Raw genomic sequence first — 23512 nt, forward strand, 5'->3', positions numbered from 1 at the left:
ACATATCCATCCTAAAATAAAATACAGGAAATAGAATAAGGGCAGACTAGATGGACCACGAGGCCTTTTTCTGCCGTCAATCTTCTATGTTTCTACGATCGATCCGGCGTAGCGCCGCCAACCCTCATAAAGTTCGCCAGAGGACTAACCCGGGCACCGGGCGACGCGCCTCGCTCCTGCGCCAATCAGACACCGGGGATGGAGCCGCAACATACGGCGGGGATTAAGGGCCGCCGCGTCTCCACCCACCGCGGTGTGATGCGACGCTCCGGCCAGCCAACCCGAGCCGAGCGTCCCCGCCTTTAAGGGCCAGTGGATTCTGCCAGCCGGAGGGAGCCGGCAAAAGGAGCAACTCGCCGCGATATTGCGCCAGCCAAGTCCCGGATCGCTCGCTTCCCTCATCCGCGATCCTTTCCTGCCGCTGCCGTTTTCGCGATCTCTTGGCCGGGGGAGCACCTGTCACGGGCAAGCATGGAAGGCGCGAAGGAGAGCCGCACCGGTTTCCTGCCGCCTTTCAAGCACTTCGCCACGCAGGCGATCCACGTGGGGCAGGAACCCGAACAATGGAGCTCGCTGGCCGTGGTGCCCCCGATTTCCCTCGCCACCACCTTCAAGCAGCGGGCGCCCGGGCAGCACAGCGTGAGTGAGGATGGAGGGCTGACGGTTTGGGGGGGGGGAGAGAAGCTGAACCGGCTATGCTCGGATATGTGTGTGTGTATGTGGGGTGGTTTTGTGTGGGGTGGGGCGAGGGCCGGGTTTCTCTCCCTTTTGGCCGCCTGTGGCAACTTGCGACATCTTGGAAGCCAGCCAAGACTCCTTCTATGGATTACAAATCATGAGGTGTTTCCTCCCTCCCCCCTCCCCACCAACTCCTGCCTCAAGCGCCTGCATCTGTTCTTCTGAGGGGAATTGCGCCCTTGTACAGTATGTGCTCCCAGAGTAGCCGCCGTCCGGATCTCTTGATATTGGTTTCCTAAAGCTGTATTTTTGGTTCCTGCGACCTTCCTCAGAAGGGGGCAGTGGTTTAAAAAAAAAAAAACGAGGGAAGGAGGAACATATGCTTGAGCCTCTTATATTCTGGCTCATTTCAAATGCCCATTTTTTAAAAAATTACGCAACGACTAAGAATTGGAGGGGAAAGAAAGATGATGGTGTAGTGTAAAGTGTGTGTGTGTGAGAGAGAGAGAGAGAGAATGAAGGAGAGAGTGCAATAGCCTTTTTAGGTGTTTGCTTTCAGCTGGTCCTTTTAGTTTTTAGTTTCATTGTATATCCTTCCTACCTACCTATCTATCTATCTATCTCAGTGTTTCCCAACCATGGCAACTTGAAGATATTTGGACTTCAACTCCCCAATATCTTCAAGTTGCCAAGGTTGGGAAACACTGATTTAACTTCTGTGCCGCCCATTCCGGAGGGACTCTGGGCAGCTTATAACAAGAATAATAAAACAATATAAACAATTAATAGCAACAATAATATAGACCCATAAAAAATCTCATTCTTGCAGTCACACAATATCATACAGCCCAATTCATATCTTAATTGAGGCTGGAATAACGAGAAGTATCAGTTACTTACGGCCCCCAGGCCTGAGGTTTCTATTACTCACAGCCCCCAGGCCTGAGGTTTCTGTTACTCACGGTCCCCAGGTTTTCAAGGCTTTTCCGAAAGCCAGTAGGGTACGGACAGCACAAACCTCAGGGGGGGGGGGGTAGTTGGTTCCAAAGAGCCAGGGCCGCCACAGAGAAGGCCCTGCCCCCACAGCCCCGCCAACTGACACTGCTTAGTCGAGTTGGACCCGTCAACTGACTATCAGTTATTCTTCCTGACTTTTATCAGTTACTCTTCCTGATAAAAATGAGCAGTCTGTTTTCTTCTCCGATACTGGAGCCTCACTTTGAAAAACAATATTTCTAGAGTCGAGGACATAGATACCATGAATCAATTCAAAGGTACAGGCCACCAGATTCTGATTCTGTGTTGGAAAGAGCATCCTGAAAACAGGAATAGTTTTTAATGGGACTTCTTACACAGAAAACTGGATAGGATTCAGTAGCCATCTCTGAATTTTTGTTTCATATGGCCTCTTCCAGTTCTAGAACTCTCTAGGAATGAAATGCCTCCTGGCATTTGACTGATGTACATGTTTGAAGAAAAGACTAAATTGAGATCCAGTATGGAAACCAGAGAGTAAGAGGTTAATTTTGCCAAGCCACAAAGAGAGAGGATGTGTCTCAATTGCACAAGTGGGATTTGTTTCAAAATAAAACCACTTGGTGTAGTTTGTGGATTATTTTCCTTTTTTGGAATTGACACTGCTTATCCATATGGCAATTTTTTCAGATCTTTGCTAACTAAGACGTATCCTATTATTCTCCCAACTCCTGCATGCTTTCCAAAAAAAAAAACCTACTAGAGAAATAAGTTAGACTCAAAGCAGGTATTTTATTGGGGCTAAAATCCCAATGCCTACTTGGATTTGCAGCTGATATATTTGCGCAGCTAAGTCTGGCATGCTAAGTGCACTCATTCTTGGAGATCTTAGAACTGCCCACTGTAACACATGCTTGAATTATATCCCATTTCAAATCCTGCTCTGCTTTTCAGATGCATTCAGCTGAACCTGACTACTGCAGACTACTGGCGTCTGACCAAGTCCAATTATAGGAGCATGTAACTCTTATGTAACAGCTACTATTCATTTCTGTGGAGAGTTTAAAGGAGTTACTATGACCTTTAAGATCTGATTGGGAACCAGCTCTTCAAGAAGCCATATATTTTACATTTGTATCTGCTGGGGTTTAGGTTTCTCTTGTGAAATTCTTCTCTGTCTCATATGGATCAGCAATATATTTAATGAAACCATGGGAGCGGGGGGAACCTCAGATCTTGCTGGTGGTATCTAGACTTATTCCCTGTTTGTTTGCTTGGTAAAAATAAATTTTTCTTCGGATTGTCCTTGGTGTCCAAGATGGCTTGTTTTAAACATTTTAAATAATGTGGTTTTTTTAAAGTTCATTCCCAGTTCCATGTTATAAAAACCATTGTGAAAATTCCAACTCACTATATAATGATACAGTGGTACCTCTACTTAACGACACCTCTACTTAAGAACTTTTCTAGATAAGAACCTGGTGTTCAAGATTTTTTTGCCTCTACTTAAGAACCTGAGCCTGGAAAAATTTCCCAGGAAATTTGAGAGCGGTATGAAGGCCCAGCCAGTTTCCTGCCATTCTCCTTGGGTTTCTCTCTCTGGCACAGTGGGGGTAGGGGGAAGCCTCGCACCGGGTGTATGGAAGGCGCATGCTCCTCCTCCTTTTCTTCCTCCTCCTCCTCCCACCCAAATTCTGAACTTTTATTTCTTTCCTAATGGGTTTGCACGCATTATTTGCTTTTACATTGATTCCTATGAGGAAAAATTGCTTCTACTTACAAACCTTTCTACTCAAGAACCTGGTCATGGAACGAATGAAGTTCTGAAGTAGAGATACCACTGTACTTGCATTTGTCCAGTTAAAAAATTTAAGCTGTGTTGAATTTTTGGAATCTTAGTATAGTTCTGAGTAATTTGAAAGAAATGCTCACTCATTTTAACTCATAAAATGCTTAAGGGCAAGGCAAAACAAACTTGCCTTGCTATTCTCTCTATATTATTCACTACAACATGAACATTACGTAAGTAAGTGGCAATCATCCAAAATACTGTTTTAGTTAATCACAAGCCCAAAATATCATGTTGGATAAATGTAGCATGGCAATTATTGTAAAGCTTTTACATGCCCAAACCACTTTTTCTTGGTTTTTCAGCAATTTAAGATATGCTTAATATCCAAGAAGACATTTAATACATAACTAGTTAATCTATGAATGTTTATCTAGAAAGATGCTGTTAAAGCTAATAAAGAAACTTTCCATGACATATCTGCATATTTATGTGCAGTAATACCTTATTACCTCCCGGCTAATTTGCAACAAATTACATTATTACAGTTTTACAGAAAATGTTTTGAGGCTTGCAAATAAACAATTCTGATGCAAGAATGATTGCAGAGATAATTTATATAATAAATCATATTTATATAAGCTGTAATGTAGGAAACAACAAAAAGTAGATACAAAGAGCAACTATGCAGTTTTTGTTTTTGTTAGAAAAGTACAAGAAGTGTCTTTGTTCATTTTGGCTGAAAGTGCAGTTCTAGCCCACTTACTTAACATTATCTTGCAAAGTACAGTAGACTAACATTCATGAAGTTCATGAGAATTTTATTGTTATTGTTTTTTTAGATAGAAGACATGAGGAAAAGCATTTGTGTATTTAAGACATCCCTTCAACTTATTTATTTACTTACAAGACTTACATGACTGTCTATCTCATACAATGACTCTGGATGGTTCATAACAATCCATAAAACAAGTTCCAAACTAATTATACCCTTCTTGTATGATGTGTGGACCACTGTGGCTTAGTCAGTAAGCTCTGTTAAAAACAAGCAATGGCTTAGTACAGGGGTATCAAACTCAAGGCCCATGGCCCGGATCCAGTCCACTGGGTGCCTTAGATCTGGCCCAGGAGGCTGCATTGGAAACAGCGAAGGACTGGACCACGGTGCCTCTGCCAGTGAAAATGGGCCACAACTCCATTTATGCTGGCAGAACGCTCAGGCCACTACAGGCACCTCTGACATGAGTGATGTTGAACTGGCCACGTCCATCCGACAACCCCCCACCTCCCCAGAGGTCTAACATAACCTCGATGCACCCTCAATGAAATAAAGTAACACCCCTGGCTTAGTATGATGCAGACGCCAAAGTAAGGGTAACATATTCTTTACATTTGATAACCTAATATTGAATCTTTAAAGAAGGCTATTCACCCATCAATCTCTAACTCAGATCAATTGTGGATTCATTTGTAGTAAAATATGTTTAGTTCTCAAAACAATATGGGGTTCTTTTAAATCTTTAAATATTTTAATGTTATTTGGATTATTTATGATTTGTTCTATCTTGTTGTGAGCCGCCCCGAGTCTTTGGAGAGGGGCGGCATACAAATCTAAATAATAATAATAATTTTAAAAAAACGTGATTGGAGTCTTAAATAAACCGGTGCATGGAAAATTCAGTAAACTTTTATAAACGTCATGCAAATTGCACTAATGTCTGGTAAAAGAAATTTGGCATTCTATGTCCTCTTTTTCTTAGGGCTTTGAATATAGCCGCTGTGGCAATCCTACCCGTGACTGCTTGGAAAAGGCTGTGGCAGCACTAGATGGTGGCAAATACTGTGAGTTATTGATATTTCTAATACAAATATTGACCTATTGGAATTTGAAATCTAGATATAATTGTCTCTGACATTATGTCGGAGCATCATTTCATTTTATCTGTTTTGCTAAATGATACCTTGTTCTGAGATATTGACAATCTGTATTAAATCCATGTCTCCAGACATAATACAATGGATAAAATATTTGGTTGTACTTAAATATTTTGAGTCAATTTATGGGACAAAGCTTCTACATTCTTATCCAACAAATAGGCATTCAAAATCACAGGTGATAGTATCTATTTGCTGTAATGTTTAAATATATTGAAATTTAAAAAAAATAATTAATACACATTTCATTTGCTTCTCTTTTTATTTTAGGTTTAGCATATGCTTCTGGATTAGCAGCAACTGTGAACATTGCACACCTACTGAAGGCAGGAGATACTGTTATTTGTACAGATGATGTCTATGGGGGTAAGAAGTATGGCAGCATGTGTTTAAAATGTTTTTGGATGGTAACTCTTCGCTTGGTGCACCAAAGTGATTTAAACAAATTTACTTAAGTCTGACATAATGGTGACTGCATTATGAAGAACAGTGTCATGAAGAACAGCCTCAATAGTTCAAATATCAGCAATGGATATGTTTTTACCACTTCAGATGCAATATATTTTAGACCAGGGGTCTCCAATCCTGAGGTCAGTGATGGTGAACCTTTTTTCCCTCGTGTGCCAAGAGTGTGCATGCACGCTATCATGCATACGTGAGTGCCCACACCCATAATTTAATGCCTGGGGAGGGCGAAAACAGCTTCACCCACCCAACGGAGGCCGTCTGGAGCCTGGAAACGGACTGTTTCCCAACTTCTGGTGGGCCCAGTAGGTTTGTGTTTCACCCTCCCCAGGCTCCAAAGGCTTCCCTGGAGCCAGGGAACAGTAAAAATGCCCTCCCCCATCAGCTGGCCAGCACACACATGCACATTGGAGCTGAACTAGGGCAACGGCTCACGTGCCAGCAGATATGGCTCTGCATGCCACCTATGGCACCTGTGCCATAGGTTCGCCATCACTGCCCTAGGCCACAGCCCACTACTTGGCCGCGGCCATTTCAGAACTGGGCCACACCAGTGGCGGGTGACCGCATATGCATGCACAGCTTCATGTGTATGAGTGGCGGGCCCTGGTGCATGCAACCTTACTTGCACAAGCAGCTGACACATGCAGCCCCACTCACGTGAGCGGCATGCACCCGCCACTCACAAAAATGAAGCTGTGCGCAATCCTAACCCTCTCACAAAACCATCATCCCTTCTTCTCCACCTTTCCAAGCTATCAACCTGGAAAGGTTGGGGAAAGCTGTTTTAGACAGAAGGCTTTTCCCAGTCAGTTATAGATATCACTAGATGGTCCTGCAGTTTCACCAAATTAATATATGCACTATTTATCTCTTTCTATGTTGCTCATATGTCTTATAAGCTGCAGTATAACCTAACCTGACTTAAATTTTACTGGGAATTTACAGTAAGAAGTCCTGTATTTGATTTACTTTCTCTTCTAATCCTTCTCTAGACTGGAAAAATATGGTTTGTGCTTGTCTCCAAATTAAGAGGGAAGCTGGTTTGGATGACAGGTAGAAACCATTCTTTGTTGGTTTGGTTAAATTACCGAAAAAATCTCCACAGTGTGTAATGAAGGGAAAAGCCCATGAATCAAGAGTATAATCATTTTTGGCATTGCTGCTTCATAACATTTTGAAAATGTTGCTGTTGTTAAGTGTACAGTTTTTTAGGGAGGGGGAATTACTGAAAGCATTTATGGCAATATATTTACATGCTGTTGAATCCAATAGTGATGATCTGCAACTTTTCTTCCGACTAATCTAGGTGTGAGAAATCTACTTTTAAGACTACAATTAGAGTCACACCAGTGGTGGGCTACTAGCTGGAACGCTAAATTGGGCTCGCTACCGTGGCTCATGAGTGCTTGGGCGACCAGCGCAATTTTGCTTCTACACCTGTGGAGGTAGCAAAATCGCGCACGGAGCCGTAGGTGCGCCTCTGTTTCGGCATGTGCAGAAGCAAAAAACCCTGCCAAAACATAGGCACCTGCAGCACCGTGTGTGACTTTGCTAACTCCACAGGTGCAGAAGCAAAATCACGCTGGCCCCGCAAACACTTACAAGCCGCCGCGGCGAACCCAAGTTAGTGTTCCAGCTAGTAGCCCACCGCTGAGTCACACATACTCTTCAGGAGCATATGAGGCTTTGAGAAGGCTGAGCTTGGAAACGGTTTAGGGTCAGATGACAAAAGAAGGGAAGAAATATGGAGCAGTGCTGTACTCCAGAGCTGGGGGAAGGATGGGGGAAGATCCAGCAGCCTGGAAAATGAGAGAGTCTTACTATTCGTCATTGGTTTCTGACTGTTACAAATGGGGAGCACTTTGGCTGCTCAGTGCTGTTTCTAAAGGTTGCTCTTCTGTGTCCCACTAGGTGTTTAAAGACAAGTATTGCTGACAACCAACACCATTATTTACACTGGGTTTTATAAATGATCAAACTCAATTTTTCTGCAATTTTTTTCTCTGAAAATTAGAAGAATTTCTAAGCAATTTTTAACTGCAGGCAAGGGGTGAATTAGGAAATGCAATTTTATTCTGAAGCTTTATATTTGCTCTTGGAAGATAAATATCTGGTACGTCATAGGCAGGTATTGCAGACCTACTTTTGTATTGGCAGAAGATGTAGGTCACTTCTTTTTAATGGGGATCTCTGAACTGCTGACCTTTCTGCTACTTAGGCGTAGAATTTCTAGGACAGCAGCCAATCTGACTTTAGTCATAAACAAAATAGGGTATCCACTTACTTCACAGGGTTAGCCATGTAATGTATGCCCGCGACAGAGCGTCTCACATAGCAATAAGAGAAGGAAAACATGTTTCCTCAAAAGCAAGTGATATGTTGGAGCAATGCTCCCAGTTAAACTTTGCTTCCTTTTTTTTAATAATCAGATAAAGATACTAATAATCTGTTTTTTAAAGTGCTCAAAAATATATACACAGTCATGGGCAGCCAAAATTTTTACTGCCACACTGTGGGTGTGGCTTATTTTGTGGGTGTGGCTTGATGGTCATGTGACTGGATAGGAGTGGCTTGCCGGCACTGTGACCAAGTGGGAGTGGCTTGAATGATCATTGTTCAAGTGAATTGTTAACTCCTTGACTAACAACCACACCAGTGTTGCTCGCTGGGGTGACAATTTGCTTTGCGTTTTCCATGCTCTCCTTCCTGGGTCCCCCCCCCCCCCGCCTCAGGCTGGGTAGCTAGGTGAATAGGTGCCGATCAGCTGTTGAGAAAAGATGGGGGAGGAAAAGGACCACTGCAACTCCTGCTGGTGCTGGTCTCTCTGCCGCTTTCCGAGGAGAAGAGGAGGATGGGAGGGGGGGATTTAAAAATATCGGAAAGCCGAGGGAGAGTTACAAGGCTGTTATTGCCGCACAATTCCTTTTCATCTCAACTGCGGGTGGAGTGAGGGCTTCGCAAGGGGGAAAAAACTGTAGCCTAGACCGCTTTGGCACGGCTCGGTTCAGCTCAGCTCAGCTCTCCTTTTTTCCCCTGCTGTTGCTGCTGCACACTCCTTGCTTTTTTCCTCTTTCCTCCATCCTGGTCTCAGGAGATGGTCGCGTGAGGCTGGAGGGGAGCCCAGCAGGAGAGAGGTAAGCTCATCCGAGGCCAGGAAGGAGGAAAGGGGGGAAAAGCGAAGAACACAGATGCAGCAGCAGTAGCAGCAGGGGAAAAAAAGGAGAGCTAAGCAGAGACCAGTAATCTAGAAAGTGACCGCCGCTGGTCAGCTAGAGCTGCGCATGCAGCTTCATTTCCGCCGGTGGAACTGCGTTCCACCCCGTCCTGCCTTCTGCCCACCCCTTTATATACAGCAGCGGTGGGTTGCTCCCCGTTAGGACAGGTTCTTATAACCAGTAGTGGGAGGCTCCGCCCACTCACCTGTGATGCTTCTGCGCATGTGCCAAAGCGTCGCGCACGAACTGGTGGAAAAACAATTAACAACCCAAAACTGATATACAGTGAAATAGCAAACTATGAATCCACATCAGAATTGTGGTTTTTCTCCCCTTTAATTCCTTGTGGAACTCAACGTAATAAGGTATTTTCAACACATGTTGTGTGTAATGAAGGGGATTAGGATTTTTTAAAAGGCAGAATCCATCCGGAAGAGCTTGCCTCCTTAATATACTATGTAAAATGATTGAAGTTTTATTGTGTTATTTGTTGCTTCCCTCCACTTTTCCTAGGTTTTTTCAGTTAACCTTATTGGGAGGTAAACATATATAGGTCAACTAATATACTGTATGCTCTCTAGAGTGCATTGGGATCTTTTTCCCAGAAAGCATAAATAGACTTGTAGCTGTGAAAATATTTTTTCTGGGAATGCTTGGTGACATCATGGCATGCAGACTAGAGCATTTGATACTCTGTTTTGGAGCACAGTCAAGTTGATGAAAGGATCCCAGCAACTGTAAAGTTGTTTACAGAAGTTTCAGTAGTCCAAGAGGTTTTTTTCTATGCACACACACACATATGCAGATTATGATCCTAACTTTATGACCCCCAAAGCTTTCTGTTAGGGCTGTGGCCAAACATTTCGATTCCCTCAAGAGGGGAGAAAGGTGCAGGACAGGGTGGGAAAAAACGGGAGGGACTCAAGTCTGGAAGTGGGGCATCCCAGCGGCCGGCAGCAGGTTCGTAAGGTGAAAAAAGTTCGTAAGAAGAGGCAAAAAAATTCCGAACCCTGGGTTCGTATCTCGAAAATTTCGTATGATGAGGGGTTCGTATCATGAGGTACCACTGTATTGCCAATATTTTGGATGTTAGAGACATGCCCATTACAGAAGAAAAACATAATCCTTCTACAGGAGATAATTCAAAATCTATTGTAGTCTGGTATTGGCTTCACCAAGTATCATCCACCTTCCAGGATCTCAGGAAAGCTTTCCTTGCATATTTTCCTGAATTCTTTGTTAAATAGAGATGCCAGAGGTTGAATCCACGATCTTTTACAGGGGATATTTTACTAACTCTGTATTTTTATCTCTGCCGCAAGAAGACCTTTTCTTCTGTGTTGCAATCTGCAGAGTTCCTGCATGGAGCAACAGGATAGCTCGTGAAACTTTTTTTTAAAAGGCAGGGTAGAAATATGTTAATAAGATATTAATATAATTATTCTTCTTCAAATGGCCAGCCATTTTAAATAAGATCATCAACATTTGTTTAATATGAGTAGTAGATGAAGTGCTGATAGTACTGAAGAAGTCATCCTTCCCGAAAGAGTGAAATATATAGTCTACGAGTCTACGTAGAGGGGCGGCATACAAATCTAATAAATGAAAATAAATAAAATAAAAATATAGAAAATTTAGTAGCACATTTGCCTAATGGCAATAATGAAGACAAGTCTTTTCTTTCCATCTTAGGTACAAATAGATATTTTCGAAGAATTGCAACAGATATGGGTCTAAAGGCTGTTTTTGTTGACTGCAGCAAACTGGAATGCCTTGAGGCTGCAATTACACCAGAGACCAAGGTAATAAAATAACATTCCCAGCATGACTGTATGGCAGACTAGAATTTCCTACAATATATACGACATTGGGTTGTGTTGCCTTTTTTGCTAAACTTGAAAGACATCTATATCGGGTGGGTTCTAACTTACCTTGCTGCCAGTTTGCTTCCTTCCATGCCGCATGCAGTAGAACCGACATATAGATATTATCATGGGATGTACAGATAATTGGAGGTAACTATTTGAAAGATTTAAAAATAAAATTGTGTGGTGTTACAAAATACATAGGATCTTTTATGCAATATCAGAGTACAGTACACACTTGTGGAAACCACATATAACAAGCCAGCAGCAAGAACCATTTTTTCCTACCTTTATTAGAACATAGTCTGCATGCCTGCACTTACTTATGCCTACAGTGCACCTATAAAAAAAAGAAGGAATGAAGAGAAAGACAGAAAGTCCTTATCTAATCAGTTGGCAAAGATTGCAGACTACTTTGATTCGAAACGAACTGAGCCATTTCTTCCCAAATTGCTTTTTTAAAGTGAGTCCTATACAATTCAATTCTGTTTCATGATAATTATAGACAGATTTGAAATATTTAAAAGTTTCTAAATATATTTCCATGGAATGACTTGGGCCGACCAATATTTAATAATGAATTTCCTTCACTTTCCTATACAGCTTAGGAAAGTAGTAACAAAATAAGGGGTCTTATGTGTGGAAAAAATGTTATCAACATAATCTTGTAGTGTTTAATCTCCTACAGAAGTATTAATGAAAAACAACAGTATTTTTTAAAGTGGATACATTCCAATAATATATATTTAATATTATTCTCTTCTCAAATTAACAGCTTGTATGGATTGAAACTCCAACCAATCCAATGCTGAAAGTTGTTGACATTCAAGGATGTGCAAACATTGTTCATAAACACAAAGGAGTTATTTTAGTAGTAGACAATACTTTTATGTCTGCATATTTCCAGGTAAGTCAATTTTATTAGTTTGCTTTAGCTGCTTTTATTAGTGTAGCACATCGCATCTATTAAATGCTTTGCATTCTTTTGTCTTTATGACTCTACGATTCTTTTTTTTAGCAAGGGAAAAATAATAACGATACAACCACTTGGTACACAATGCAAAATGGCAGAAATAGGATCTGAAATTGGATACTCAAAATGTATTGACTGGTAGGCTTCTAAACCTTAACCGTTCTACATCATATACAATAAAACCATCATAATAATTACACAATTAGAATGCTATCACCATTCTAATTGGTGCAAACAATTAAGGAATGTAAACCCATAATAAGCGAGGATGATGTTCTAGTAGCCCCAAGAATCATTTTAAACATATTTGGATGTGAAAATGACTCTTGATTGGCATTAAAAGGATTGTGCTGTAGGCCTCAACCAATATTTTTGGGGAAGGCATGACACTTCACTACCAACTATGGTCACATGTTTCACCTCACATGGTAGAAGATAGCACAAAGGGCTCTTATGAAAAGCATTTGTGGGGGGCAGATATTGGAGTTTCTTTCAATAGAAACATTAGGAATCCCATTAATACTTGATTCTCTTTTACAGATTGAAGCTATAACTTTAAATACACTTTACTCAGTCAATTCCAATAGACATACATTGCTGGTTTTTATTTCTGAATTAAGATACAGTGACTGGGATGAGGATCAACAAATAAAGGATTGAAATATGAAAGTGCAGTTGTTTTAATTTAATGTTTTACTGGGAAACAGGAAGTGTTGTTATGACTGGTAATAACAGGTCTACATTGAGACAGCTTTTACAAAATAAGGGATCAAGTGGGATAATTTTAATTCTATAGAATCACAGCAATGCGGTGAGTCTATAATCTAACCATTCCACAGTTAAACATTCCTAACATATTAGCTAACGTAATAGAGGGAAATAATTCCACTAAGACAAACTGCTGCAGAGTGGAGAAGAGGATGAAATATATTTATTTGTTATATCAATTTATATAGACTCCCATCTCATTATTTGCAGTTCTAGGCTGTACGCATAGGATTAAACCAGAAAAATAGAATATAGATACTCTGACATAACATTCCAATAATGTGATCAATGCAATCATGCTTTCCAAAAGCCATATTCTCTGGGTAGAAGAATTTCCATTGTACTGAATTAATCATGTCTTACTATTTTAGAATGACTCTGTCTGTATGTCTGTCTATCATCTCTGTCTCTCTCTGTCTCTCTCCCTTCCTCCCCTCTCTCTCCTATGCAATATCTTTAAATCTAGATAATACCTAACAATACACAAGAAATTGAATCACCTTGGTAGGTTCCCTGACTTCTGTCTAAATATGGAATACAGTAAAGCCATGATTAAAGCCATAAGCAAAGGTTAGAAGATATTGAATGTCAGCATAACTTAGCAGAAACCCATGGTTAGATCATCACCTCAGCAATGCAAAGGAACCACAGCCTGCGTGAAATTTATTTAAGTTATCCTTTATCCATTACTGGAGGGCATTTTCCAAACCATGGTTTAGTGCCATCCCCTTTTACAGCCATGAATGACAAATATAAAGGAATTCATGCAGCATTTAGGCAACACCCTTGCACTTTTGGTGTTGAAATCCTGGAACACATTCTGGGTGCGGTTGTGTTCTCAACTAATCCGCCTTTTAATGGGAAGATTGCCTGGCCACCCGGATCAATGTTACCTGGAAATGTTGTTAAATAACAGATGTCCTGAAATCATCTTTGTAGTTATTACGTTTTGTGCCTTAGCCATAAGGCTTTGACATATCCAGGCTTGTTAATATAGGTACACTGTGTATTAAATAGTTACAATGCTATTTTTGGATCATACTTGAATTGTTTTACACCGGACATTAGTAAAAATGATGATGAAAACAGAACACAGTGAATAAATAGAATAAATAAATGACAGCTAAGGACCAGTCCAACTACACACAAGAAAGGCAAACTCATACTGACAGGCTTATCTAACCTCTAGACCTCATGCCTGGTTGTTGTTGTTTTCCAATTTTTCATTCAATTTTCAATTCAAGTATTCAAAGAGATAGCAGAGAATATAGACAATGTTTAGATTTTAAAAATCCCGTTATTTTGTTATTACATAAATAACTCAAGGTAGTGAACATATCTAGTACTCTTTCCTTCTTCTATTTTCCCCACAACAACCACCCTCTGAGCTGAATTGGGTTGAGAGAGTCACTAGCTATAGTGGAACACCATTGATACACCAAATAGGAAAAGAGACGAACTGAATTCAAACTGTTTTCACTTTCTTTCTCTTGTTCTTTCATAAGTGATGCTCAAATTTCCTTTCCCTTTAAACCTTTTCAGATTCACATCAATGACGTATCAGTGAAATTGGCCTTTTTCTCAATAGTCTAATCTCTGCATAGCAGGAATTGCTTGAAACTTGTTTGCAGTATGCCTCAAGTATTCATTGCCAAATGCTATTGATTTTCTGAACAGAAAATGAAATGAATCTCTTATTTTGTTCTGTTGTAGCGTCCTTTGTCTTTAGGAGCAGACATTTGTATGTATTCAGCAACCAAATACATGAATGGTAAGTAGCAGCCTCTTATGTTGATTTTATTTTATATGTTCAAATGTTTTTAATGCCCATTAGATCTTTATTATACAGTGATCCCTCGATTTGCGCGTTCTCGATTAGCGCGAAACGCTGCAACATGGTTTTTCAAAAAATATTAATTAAAAAATAAGTCCGCGTTTTTTTTGCTATACCACGGTTTTTCCCACCCGATGACGTCATACGTCATCACCAAGAGTCACTTCTCTGTCTCTTTCTCTTTCTTTCCTGTCACTATGCTTCAATCATTTTCTCATTTCTCTTTTTTCTCCCCTTTTTTCTATCATTTCTCTCTCTCTTTCTTCCTCTCTCACACTCTCTTCCTCCCTTCTCTCTCCCCCCCTCCAATTGCCCACGAGAAGAAAAAAAGCAACCTCTGCCGGGCAGCTCCCCTTGTGCCCCCGCTTTGTGCCTGCCTCTTTTGGGGATTTTTTTTTCTTTTCTTTTTTGCGCTGGCGGCGGGAGCTGTTGGGGAGGGCTCTGCCGGGAAGGCCTCTCAGCTGCAGAGCCGAATGGGGGCGGAGGCAACAGCGGAGCCCGGCGCTGGGGCCATGCGAGGCTGTTCATCCAGGGGGGCGTGGACTGGCAAGTCGCCCTCCTTTCTCTCTCTTTCTCAAGATCGCTTGCCTATTGCAGCGAAGGAGGCGAAGCAAGGCTCCAAGCTGCAAAGCGGCAAGCGATCTTGGAGTTTCCCCTTTGCCTGGGCGGCGGGAAGACCAAGGGAAGGTTCCTTCAGCCGCCCAACACCTGATCCGCTCCGCAGCGCGGCAGCAGCGAGGAGCCGAAGATGGGGTTTCCCCTTTGCCTTTACCCCATCTTCGGCTCCGCGCTGCGGAGCAGATCAGCTGTTGGGCGGCTGAAGGAATCTTCCCTTGGTCTTCCCCGCCGCCCACACGCAAACTCCACCATCTGCGCATGTGCGGCCATGAAAAAAATGGCGCACATGCGCAGATGGTGGTTTTTACTTCCGCATCCAGTATAACGCGGAAATCGGTTAGCGCGGGAGGTCTTGGAACGTAACCCCCACGCTAACCGAGAGATCACTGTATTCATTTTAAAAATTAAAGTGAAATTATATACATCATAATGTAATTCATAAACACATAATGCATTTCCTAATATACTGTTTATAGTCAGTGCTTGTATCTTACATTAATTTTCTTTAATATATATTTAAATATATCTAAAATAGCTCAAGGTAAGGTTATATCTGAATATGTATTGTATTTGCATAGATACGATAGATAGATAGATAGATAGATAGATAGATAGATAGATAGATAGATAGATAGATAGATAGGTATAGATAGGTATAGATAGGTATAGATAGGTATAGATAGATAGATAGATAGATAGATAGATAGATAGATAGATAGATAGATAGATAGATAGGTATAGATAGGTATAGATAGATAGATAGATAGATAGATAGATAGATAGATAGATAGAGAGAGAGAGAGAGAGAGAGAGAGAGATAGAGAGAGAGAGAGATAGAGAGAGATATGTATATATATAGTGTATTTGGATTTTTAATATTTGCCCTGTAAATTAGAGAAATTCTTGAAAGCCATATTATTGATTCAGGACTGATATAATTATTTTCTGCTATTCTGGGCTGTCATTGAACATTATCTGTGCCTCCTATAACCAACTTTTCCCAAAAAAAATGCCACATCTTAGAAAATCATGACATTCCATTCCCAAAACCGCTGCAATCAAGTGTAAGTCTTAGTTCTAATCAGCTTTTAAAAGATGATACCACAAGCAGAAGTCTAGCATGGCTTAAAATTTCATAGGAGTAACTGAATAATAAAGGCAAAAGCACCAGCAAAATGGCCTAGTTTCCATGTCATATTTACCCAAGCTTATTATTAAGCAAACATTACAAAAAATAACAGAACTCTGCTTCTTTTCTCTGTGGTATCATAACCTAAGCTAATATGAACAGCTCACTGGACTGTTGTTTTTCCCACTTTGCTATCTCAGAATTACAGGGTTTTATGTGTGTGTATATATATAGAGAGAACCCTGTAATTCTGAGATAGTGACTTGTTAGAAACCTGAGAACAAGGTCGTAAGCAATCTAAAATCAAATGATGACATTGCTCTCTGTTGTTTTCCAGACAAATAAAACCACAGTCCAGTGTTTGGTTGTTTCTTCCAATTTAGGATAGCCACAGATGCTCATTAGTCTACTTGTGGGAGAAACCAGTTGTCACGAGCAAACATATTCACTGCTTCATTATCAACCCACGTGTATGATATTTGAACATGCTCAGGTATTTTATTTAAATAAATAGGACTGATCACTTGCCTGCTTATATTTTCAGGACACAGCGATGTTGTAATGGGATTGGTTTCCCTAAATAATAATGAGCTTCACGAGAGACTCAGATTCTTGCAATATTGTGAGTATGAAGAGCAAACTCAAAAGTGTGGCTTGCAGATTTTGTAAAATAGCTATGCTTGACATCCATTTAAAAATCTTTTAACAAAATTTATTCATTACCTGTTTAATCAACTCATCCGCAATACAGAAAGGATATGTTTTATTTGGTGTTTTGTTGAACACTTTGATGTTCAACTTGTTGAAAAGTAAAACAATCATAAAGAAAATCTAAATTATAGGTAATCTAAAAAGTAAGTACTGGTATTGTAGTGACAAAAAAGTTCTTCCAGTCAAAATAGATGTGACTCTGCAGATGTGTACCTGACATTTCCTATCAATTTTGTGTTGTATTTCAAAGCAGTTTCAGAGTTTCCCTTAAAAAAAATCTGGGCTAGTAGTGCAAATTGTATGTGACTTAATCTTCCATCTCGGTATTTTCTTAAGTCAAATTTTTCTATCTCCTATGAGTTTACTGTTATATTCATCAATAGAACACAAGTCCACAGATTGCATCTACTTTGAGCAGACATTATTTATTTGTAAAATTTATTTGCCACCTATCTCACTGTGGTACTATTGTAGGTGGCTAAATTTTGAATTCATGCTTTGGGTAATTGTTGAGTAGATCAGTTTAACTATTTGGAAGACCTCAATATGGTTTGTTTTGAATGTATAAATAAACACATTCATTAAATAGCACTTGGCCAGTTCCATAAAATGTTTACTGCAAGGAGTTCTCAGAACATGGATTAGGGCCAATCACGAAGAACATGGGAGGATCACAATAATTTATTAACCTTTGTGCAAATGATGTAGAAGCAATGTCAAACAGAACCTGTATTTTGCTAGTCACTTTGCTTGCATCAGGTAGCAGTGGGTGAACATTGTATTGCAAAGTCTGAGGAGCTTTGTGATGTACTTGAATATTTTTTTAAATGTATATCCAGCTCAGCGCTGACATCAATGAAATCATGTGGATCAAACTCATTTCTCACTTTATTATCCACCATTTTCTGTTGTTATTTTAACTCAGGGAATAATATCTCAGTTCTGACCACCGGCATATTTTTTGAAACAAAAAATGATTTAAAAAATGTAATATGCTAGAAAGAGAGTAATATCTGTTTGTTCTTTTATAGCCATTGGAGCAATTCCATCTCCTTTTGATTGCTACCTTTGCAACCGAGGTTTAAAGACTCTGCCAATCCGCATGAAACAGCATTTTCGCAATGCGTTGGCTGTGGCGCAATACCTTGAGTCAGATCCAAGAGTTGAAAAAGTCATCTTCCCTGGTATGTTGCCCTCAGATAACCTGGAAGTCTTCCTGGAAGGATTTTTGTATTCCATACCGGGCAAGACCTGATGAGCTACCCAACTAAAACTCCAATCTTTTACAATCATTGTAAGCCTCCTTAACTTGGTTTCTCCCATATCCACTTCATAGTCATATCTCCTTCTGCTGCATATCATCTTGATTCCATAAGACAGTGTTTCCCAAACTTTTGACATATATATACCCCTTCTATAATTTTCGTAACACTTAGTACTCCTCGTCAAAAAAAATGGATGTATTTTAATAACAATCAAAATATTTTTCTTTTTTCTTTTTTTGGTACATGTGCAAAATAATAATAAACGAAAAATAAAATTATTCATAATAAAATATAAATAAAAGTTATATTATAAATAACGTTTATTTGGATCAATGAGAAGGATGAAATTGTTTGTGCTGAGATGACAGATCATCATAATTTGGTTCCTGGTTGTTAATTTTAATCTGAGATGCGGTTCCACATCCAATAGTCTGTTCCTTTTTTTTTTGACTTAATGTCTACAAATGCTGAAAAAGCAACTTCACATAAATATGAAGTTGGAAAAGGCAAGATGTATTTCAGAACTTTTTCTGAACACCAAACTCTTCCTCTCGGGGTACGTGTACCACACTTTGGGAAACACTGCTATAAGACATTGGTTCCATTTTTAAATTATACACATTCCCAAAGGGCTACAATTGTTACTAAGCAAAAGTCATTATGAAGCAATGCCCCTTTTTCAATAGATTTCCTCTGAAGGGGAAAAGGAGGAAGGAGTATGGGAGAAAGATGGAGGGATTACAGATAAGTAATGTCATCATCTTCTAGATGCCCTCATATAGCATTGTTGGTAAGATCAGACAATTAAACAAGAAAAGCCTCATCTGGAAACATCTGCATATGCCAGCTACTGAGTGTGTTTTTCTGAGTTAAAGTAATAATACAGGCTGGGTTGTTTGTATAATGTATGATTCATTGCAGGATTACGGTCACACCCACAATATGATCTGATGCAACGCCAGTGCACGGGCTGCCCAGGAATGCTTTCCTTTTACATAAAAGGAAACCTGGAAAATGCTTCCCGATTCCTTAAAAATTTAAAGGTAAAATTTATCCTGCTTTTAAAAGAGCTATGCCACTGTCTTGTGACTTTGTCAGGAGTCGGGTAGTGTACTGTGGTCCTTTCTTCCCTGCTGAAGACATTATGGATTTTGAGCATTTGTAGGAGCTCCCCAAATGTAAATAGCCCATGTAATTATAGGAAATGGCACTAATGAAAGGGAATGGAATGAGTGTATCCAAATGAATGGAAGCCAGGCAAGGTGAGCCATGTAATAGCACTCCAGAAACCTCTGGGTTGGCTTCCTCCACAATTATAAATGGAGTCCGGAAAACAAAGCAGCTTTGGCTGATGTAACAGTGTTGTGCTGCTTTTGAAATCTTAAGGCACCAAGCTGAAAAGTGGAAGAATTCAAGTGCCAACTTAGCCATGTAAGCCAGCCAGGTGACTTTGGGCTAGTCCAGCGATGGCAAATCTTTTTTTCCTCAGGTGCCGAAAGCATGTGTACGTGTGCTATCATGCATGCACAAGTGCCCACACACATAATTCAATGCCTGGGGACCGCGAAAATGGCTCTCTGCCTCCCCTGGAGGCCCTCTGGAGGCCTGAAACAGCCCATTTCCCAAATTCTTGTGGGCCCAGTAGGCCCGTTTTTCGCCCTCCCCCATCACCCCAGAGACTCTCCAGAAGCTGAAAATGCCCTCCCAGAGCCTCCAGGCAAGCCAAAAAACAACTGACCGATTCATTTATTCATTCATTCATTTATACACACACACACACGTCTCGATCTCATTATCCACAATGATTATGGGTGGCATACAATACAATAAAAATAGAGATACAGTGTTCCCTCGATTTCCGCGGGGGATGCGTTTCGAGACCACCAGCGAAAGTCGAATTTCCGCGAAGTAGAGATGCGGAAGTAAATACACCATTTTTGGCTATGGACAGTATCACAAGCCTTCCCTTAACACTTTAAACCCCTAAATTACAATTTCCCATTCCCTTAACAACCATTTACTCACCATTATTACTGGTACTCACCATTGAATAAGACACTTAGTGATCCTGATATTTATAAACATAATTATTTATTAACAATAATTATTTTTTTTGTTATTTATTTGCAAAAATTATTAGTTTGGTGATGACATATGATGTCATTGGGTGGGAAAAACCATGGTATAGGAAAAAAAACGCGAAGTATTTTTTAATTAATATTTTTTGAAAAACCGTGGTATAGGCTATTCGCGAAGTTTGAACCCGCGAAAATCGAGGGAACACTGTATAACAAAAATTATAAACACGAGGACAGTTAAAATTACTAAAATGAAATAGTAACCCAGAGAGCACTGTTGGTTGATACCACTGAAATCTGTCAACAAAATAACTGATTTTCTGTAAGGCTAATGTTTTCCTAAATGGAGAATCCAATGTTCAATCATTACAAGGTTTGATGGAAGCGTTTTTGACCTTTAAAACCCCCTCCTTCAAAGATTGAACCTTACCCACCTTGAACTGTACTGTTAGTTTAACTCAGCAGTGGGCAACTATGGACCCTTTACGACCAATTAGAATTCCTGAAACAGTTGTCCAACTCTCTTGGAGCCAAAATACAGTGGTCCTTTTTCTGCTCAATTCGTAGATTCCCGGATCAAAGTGTTTTTATTGCCAATAAAAGTCAACTAACCATTGAATTTTAGTTCTCACGCCAATCTGAGATTGTAATCTAACTCAGAAAGCAAAGAGCAGGCTTCTCTTTGCTTTCATGCCTGAGGTAATAACCTTAAACAACCCAACCTTCTGTCTAAAGGCCAGGCCAGCCTTGCTGACCACTGAAACATTGTTAAGTAGCAGCATCTTATTGTTCTCCTGTGCAGGCTTTTACAAGCTTACATTGAAAAGAAATTTCATAGTGGAGGATCTCTGAAAATACCTGAGATCACCCTATACTCTTGAAAATAAACATACTAGCTGGAATCATAATATGTGAGACACTTCTGACCCTTAAAAAAAAAGAAGGGGAAGAAATGGCCAGAATAACAGAGAATGTTTTTGTGCTATCATTGTTTCTACACTTTTGCCTGAGAGGCCAATATTGCCATAGCAGAAAAAAGCAGAACAGGCAATATTTGCAAATAGTTTGGAAACAGCCTTTGATCAGATGTGGCCATCCAACCTACATGTAATGAAAGAACATCTTTGCAATTGATGGACTTGTCCTGAATTGTGTTAGATTCTTATGGGGTTTTAATTAATTCTGAACATGGTTTGCTCTTTTAAAAAGTTATGTAAAGTTTTTAAAAATATTTTATTTGTACTCGTCCCAGAATCCCTCTGGGAGATGAGCGGTTTTCTAAAACTGATTTTTTTTTTAAAAAAAAAGCATTTTATGGTTGACTGGGGTAAAAGTATATTATCATTTAAATTTCATAAGTTTCACTTTATTTGGTTTCAGATTCCCATAATTTATCCTCTGAAATTAAAAGGCAATTTAGTATCTGTTACTGCTATCAAATTTGTATTTTGAAGAGAAGATTGACTTGAATAAAAGCAAAATTATGCCTCTTATTTTAATTAAATGTGTTGCATTTCTTGCATCTCTGTTATTTGTTTTGCGAAAATTGTGTTTTTTCTCCACTCTGTGTCCATTTGCTTTTAGTAGGCTAACACACAAGTTTGAATAAGAGTAAACTACATGTCTTAAAATTTTGAATTAATATTATTTGAAATACAGTATCATTTTTATATTTCTTGTTCTAGCTTTTTACCCTGGCTGAAAGTCTGGGAGGATATGAAAGTCTAGCTGAGCATCCGTAAGTAATTTTTTCTGGCATCTCTTAATAATAGTATTCCACTGATATTTACCAAATATTTGATACTTTAATATTCACTGGGTGTGATCCACTAAACAATAGGTGTTTGCTTCTATCATTTTTGCAAAGTTTCCTTGGAAACTGAATCTTCTTTCTTGTTCACTTTTATGGATGTTCCATAAGTATAATCTTTTCTGTGATAAAACACTACCATTATTCAGATATCTCAATCAGTGTTTATAAACATATTAAGATGTATGGAACTCAACTCCTGCAATTCCATACCCAGCATTGCCAATTCCGAAAAACACTGATCTGAAGAAGATCATAGAAGTACATGTGGCAAAGACTTGTGAAAGTTAGGTTACAGAGATGATTGGACAGAAGAAGGAAGCAAAATTGTATAACTTGACCCCCCAGAATATTAATGGAGATAAATAGGTCCTATGTTTCTATATATTTTACAGCAGACCTGGGCATTTTATGATTCCTGTGCCCTCTCTGGGCCTTTGGCCGTCTCTGGCCAATGTGAGGTCAAATTAGAAATTAGAAATCAAATGTAAATAAGGCGTAGCATGTATTCTTACCAGAAGCAGCTAATCAAAACCATACAATTTACTACTTTTAAAAATAAAGCAGTAAAGTTAATATTAAGCAGAATTAAGTTCGACCACTTGGTTCAGCTGTTCACAACAGTTCCAGTTTGTCATATGGCTCCTTGGGAAAATTAATTGCCCATCCCTGCTTTACAGACGTACTCAGTTAATACAGAGGATTCAGAATAATGATGGTACAAGAATTCATGCCTGAAACTTTGCTTAGGAGCCTCTGGCAATACAATGCCAGCCACAGCAAGCTTTGTAGAATCTCTTCTTGCACAATTTTAGTCACACTTCCCCACATGGCAGTAGTCACTTATCTTCCTACTGTACTGGAAGTTGCTACTTCCTCCTGGCTTTCTCACTGATTGCTGGGAAGTTGGTAGGAAGTTGCTTCACCTAATGACTGTGGGACTTGATTAAAAATGGGAACAAGGGCTGCAAGGATTGTGTCTTTTAGCAGTGGAAATTTCAGTCCAGTTCCATCATAAGTTCAGAACTACCTAGATGTTAATTCATCCATGTTTTTATTGCTATCTGTGTTTCAAATCTAAATGAGTACATTTGCAGTTTAGAATTTTTAAGTGACATGTGCTTATTTTTAAACACAGTTCAGTACAGGATCTAGTTTTACTGGTAAAATTAACGTAATACGTTTTGTTATTTAAGAAATACATTTTAAAAATCCTAACAGAAACTATATTAAAATGAGGTAAGCCCTTCGTAATAACATTAGGCTAAAATGTTGAATTTTATTTTTTTTATAAGAGCTTTATTCATATTCAGTGCTCTTTCTTTTACCCTAACTTTCTGAAAAAAAATGTCACAATATTTTATATTGATTTTCAGGGAGGTATAAGCTAATTTTTTGATT

The 23512-nt window shown here is 39.5% G+C and overlaps 1 protein-coding gene across 1 annotated transcript in view; it reads left to right on the forward strand.

Moving 5' to 3' along the window:
* The first annotated feature begins 324 nt into the window (after positions 1-324).
* CTH (cystathionine gamma-lyase) overlaps positions 325-23512 on the forward strand; it is a 28698-nt gene continuing 5510 nt past the window's right edge. Inside the window, exons 1-10 of the mRNA XM_070746153.1 lie at positions 325-639; positions 5203-5284; positions 5648-5743; positions 10753-10862; positions 11701-11832; positions 14380-14437; positions 16792-16869; positions 17990-18142; positions 19145-19266; positions 21987-22039. Coding sequence (XP_070602254.1) covers positions 472-639; positions 5203-5284; positions 5648-5743; positions 10753-10862; positions 11701-11832; positions 14380-14437; positions 16792-16869; positions 17990-18142; positions 19145-19266; positions 21987-22039 — 1052 coding nt within the window. The 5' untranslated portion in view covers positions 325-471. The remainder of the gene's footprint in view (positions 640-5202; positions 5285-5647; positions 5744-10752; positions 10863-11700; positions 11833-14379; positions 14438-16791; positions 16870-17989; positions 18143-19144; positions 19267-21986; positions 22040-23512) is intronic.

This window comes from Erythrolamprus reginae, chromosome 3, assembly GCF_031021105.1.
Source record: "Erythrolamprus reginae isolate rEryReg1 chromosome 3, rEryReg1.hap1, whole genome shotgun sequence".
NCBI lineage: Eukaryota > Metazoa > Chordata > Lepidosauria > Squamata > Dipsadidae > Erythrolamprus > Erythrolamprus reginae.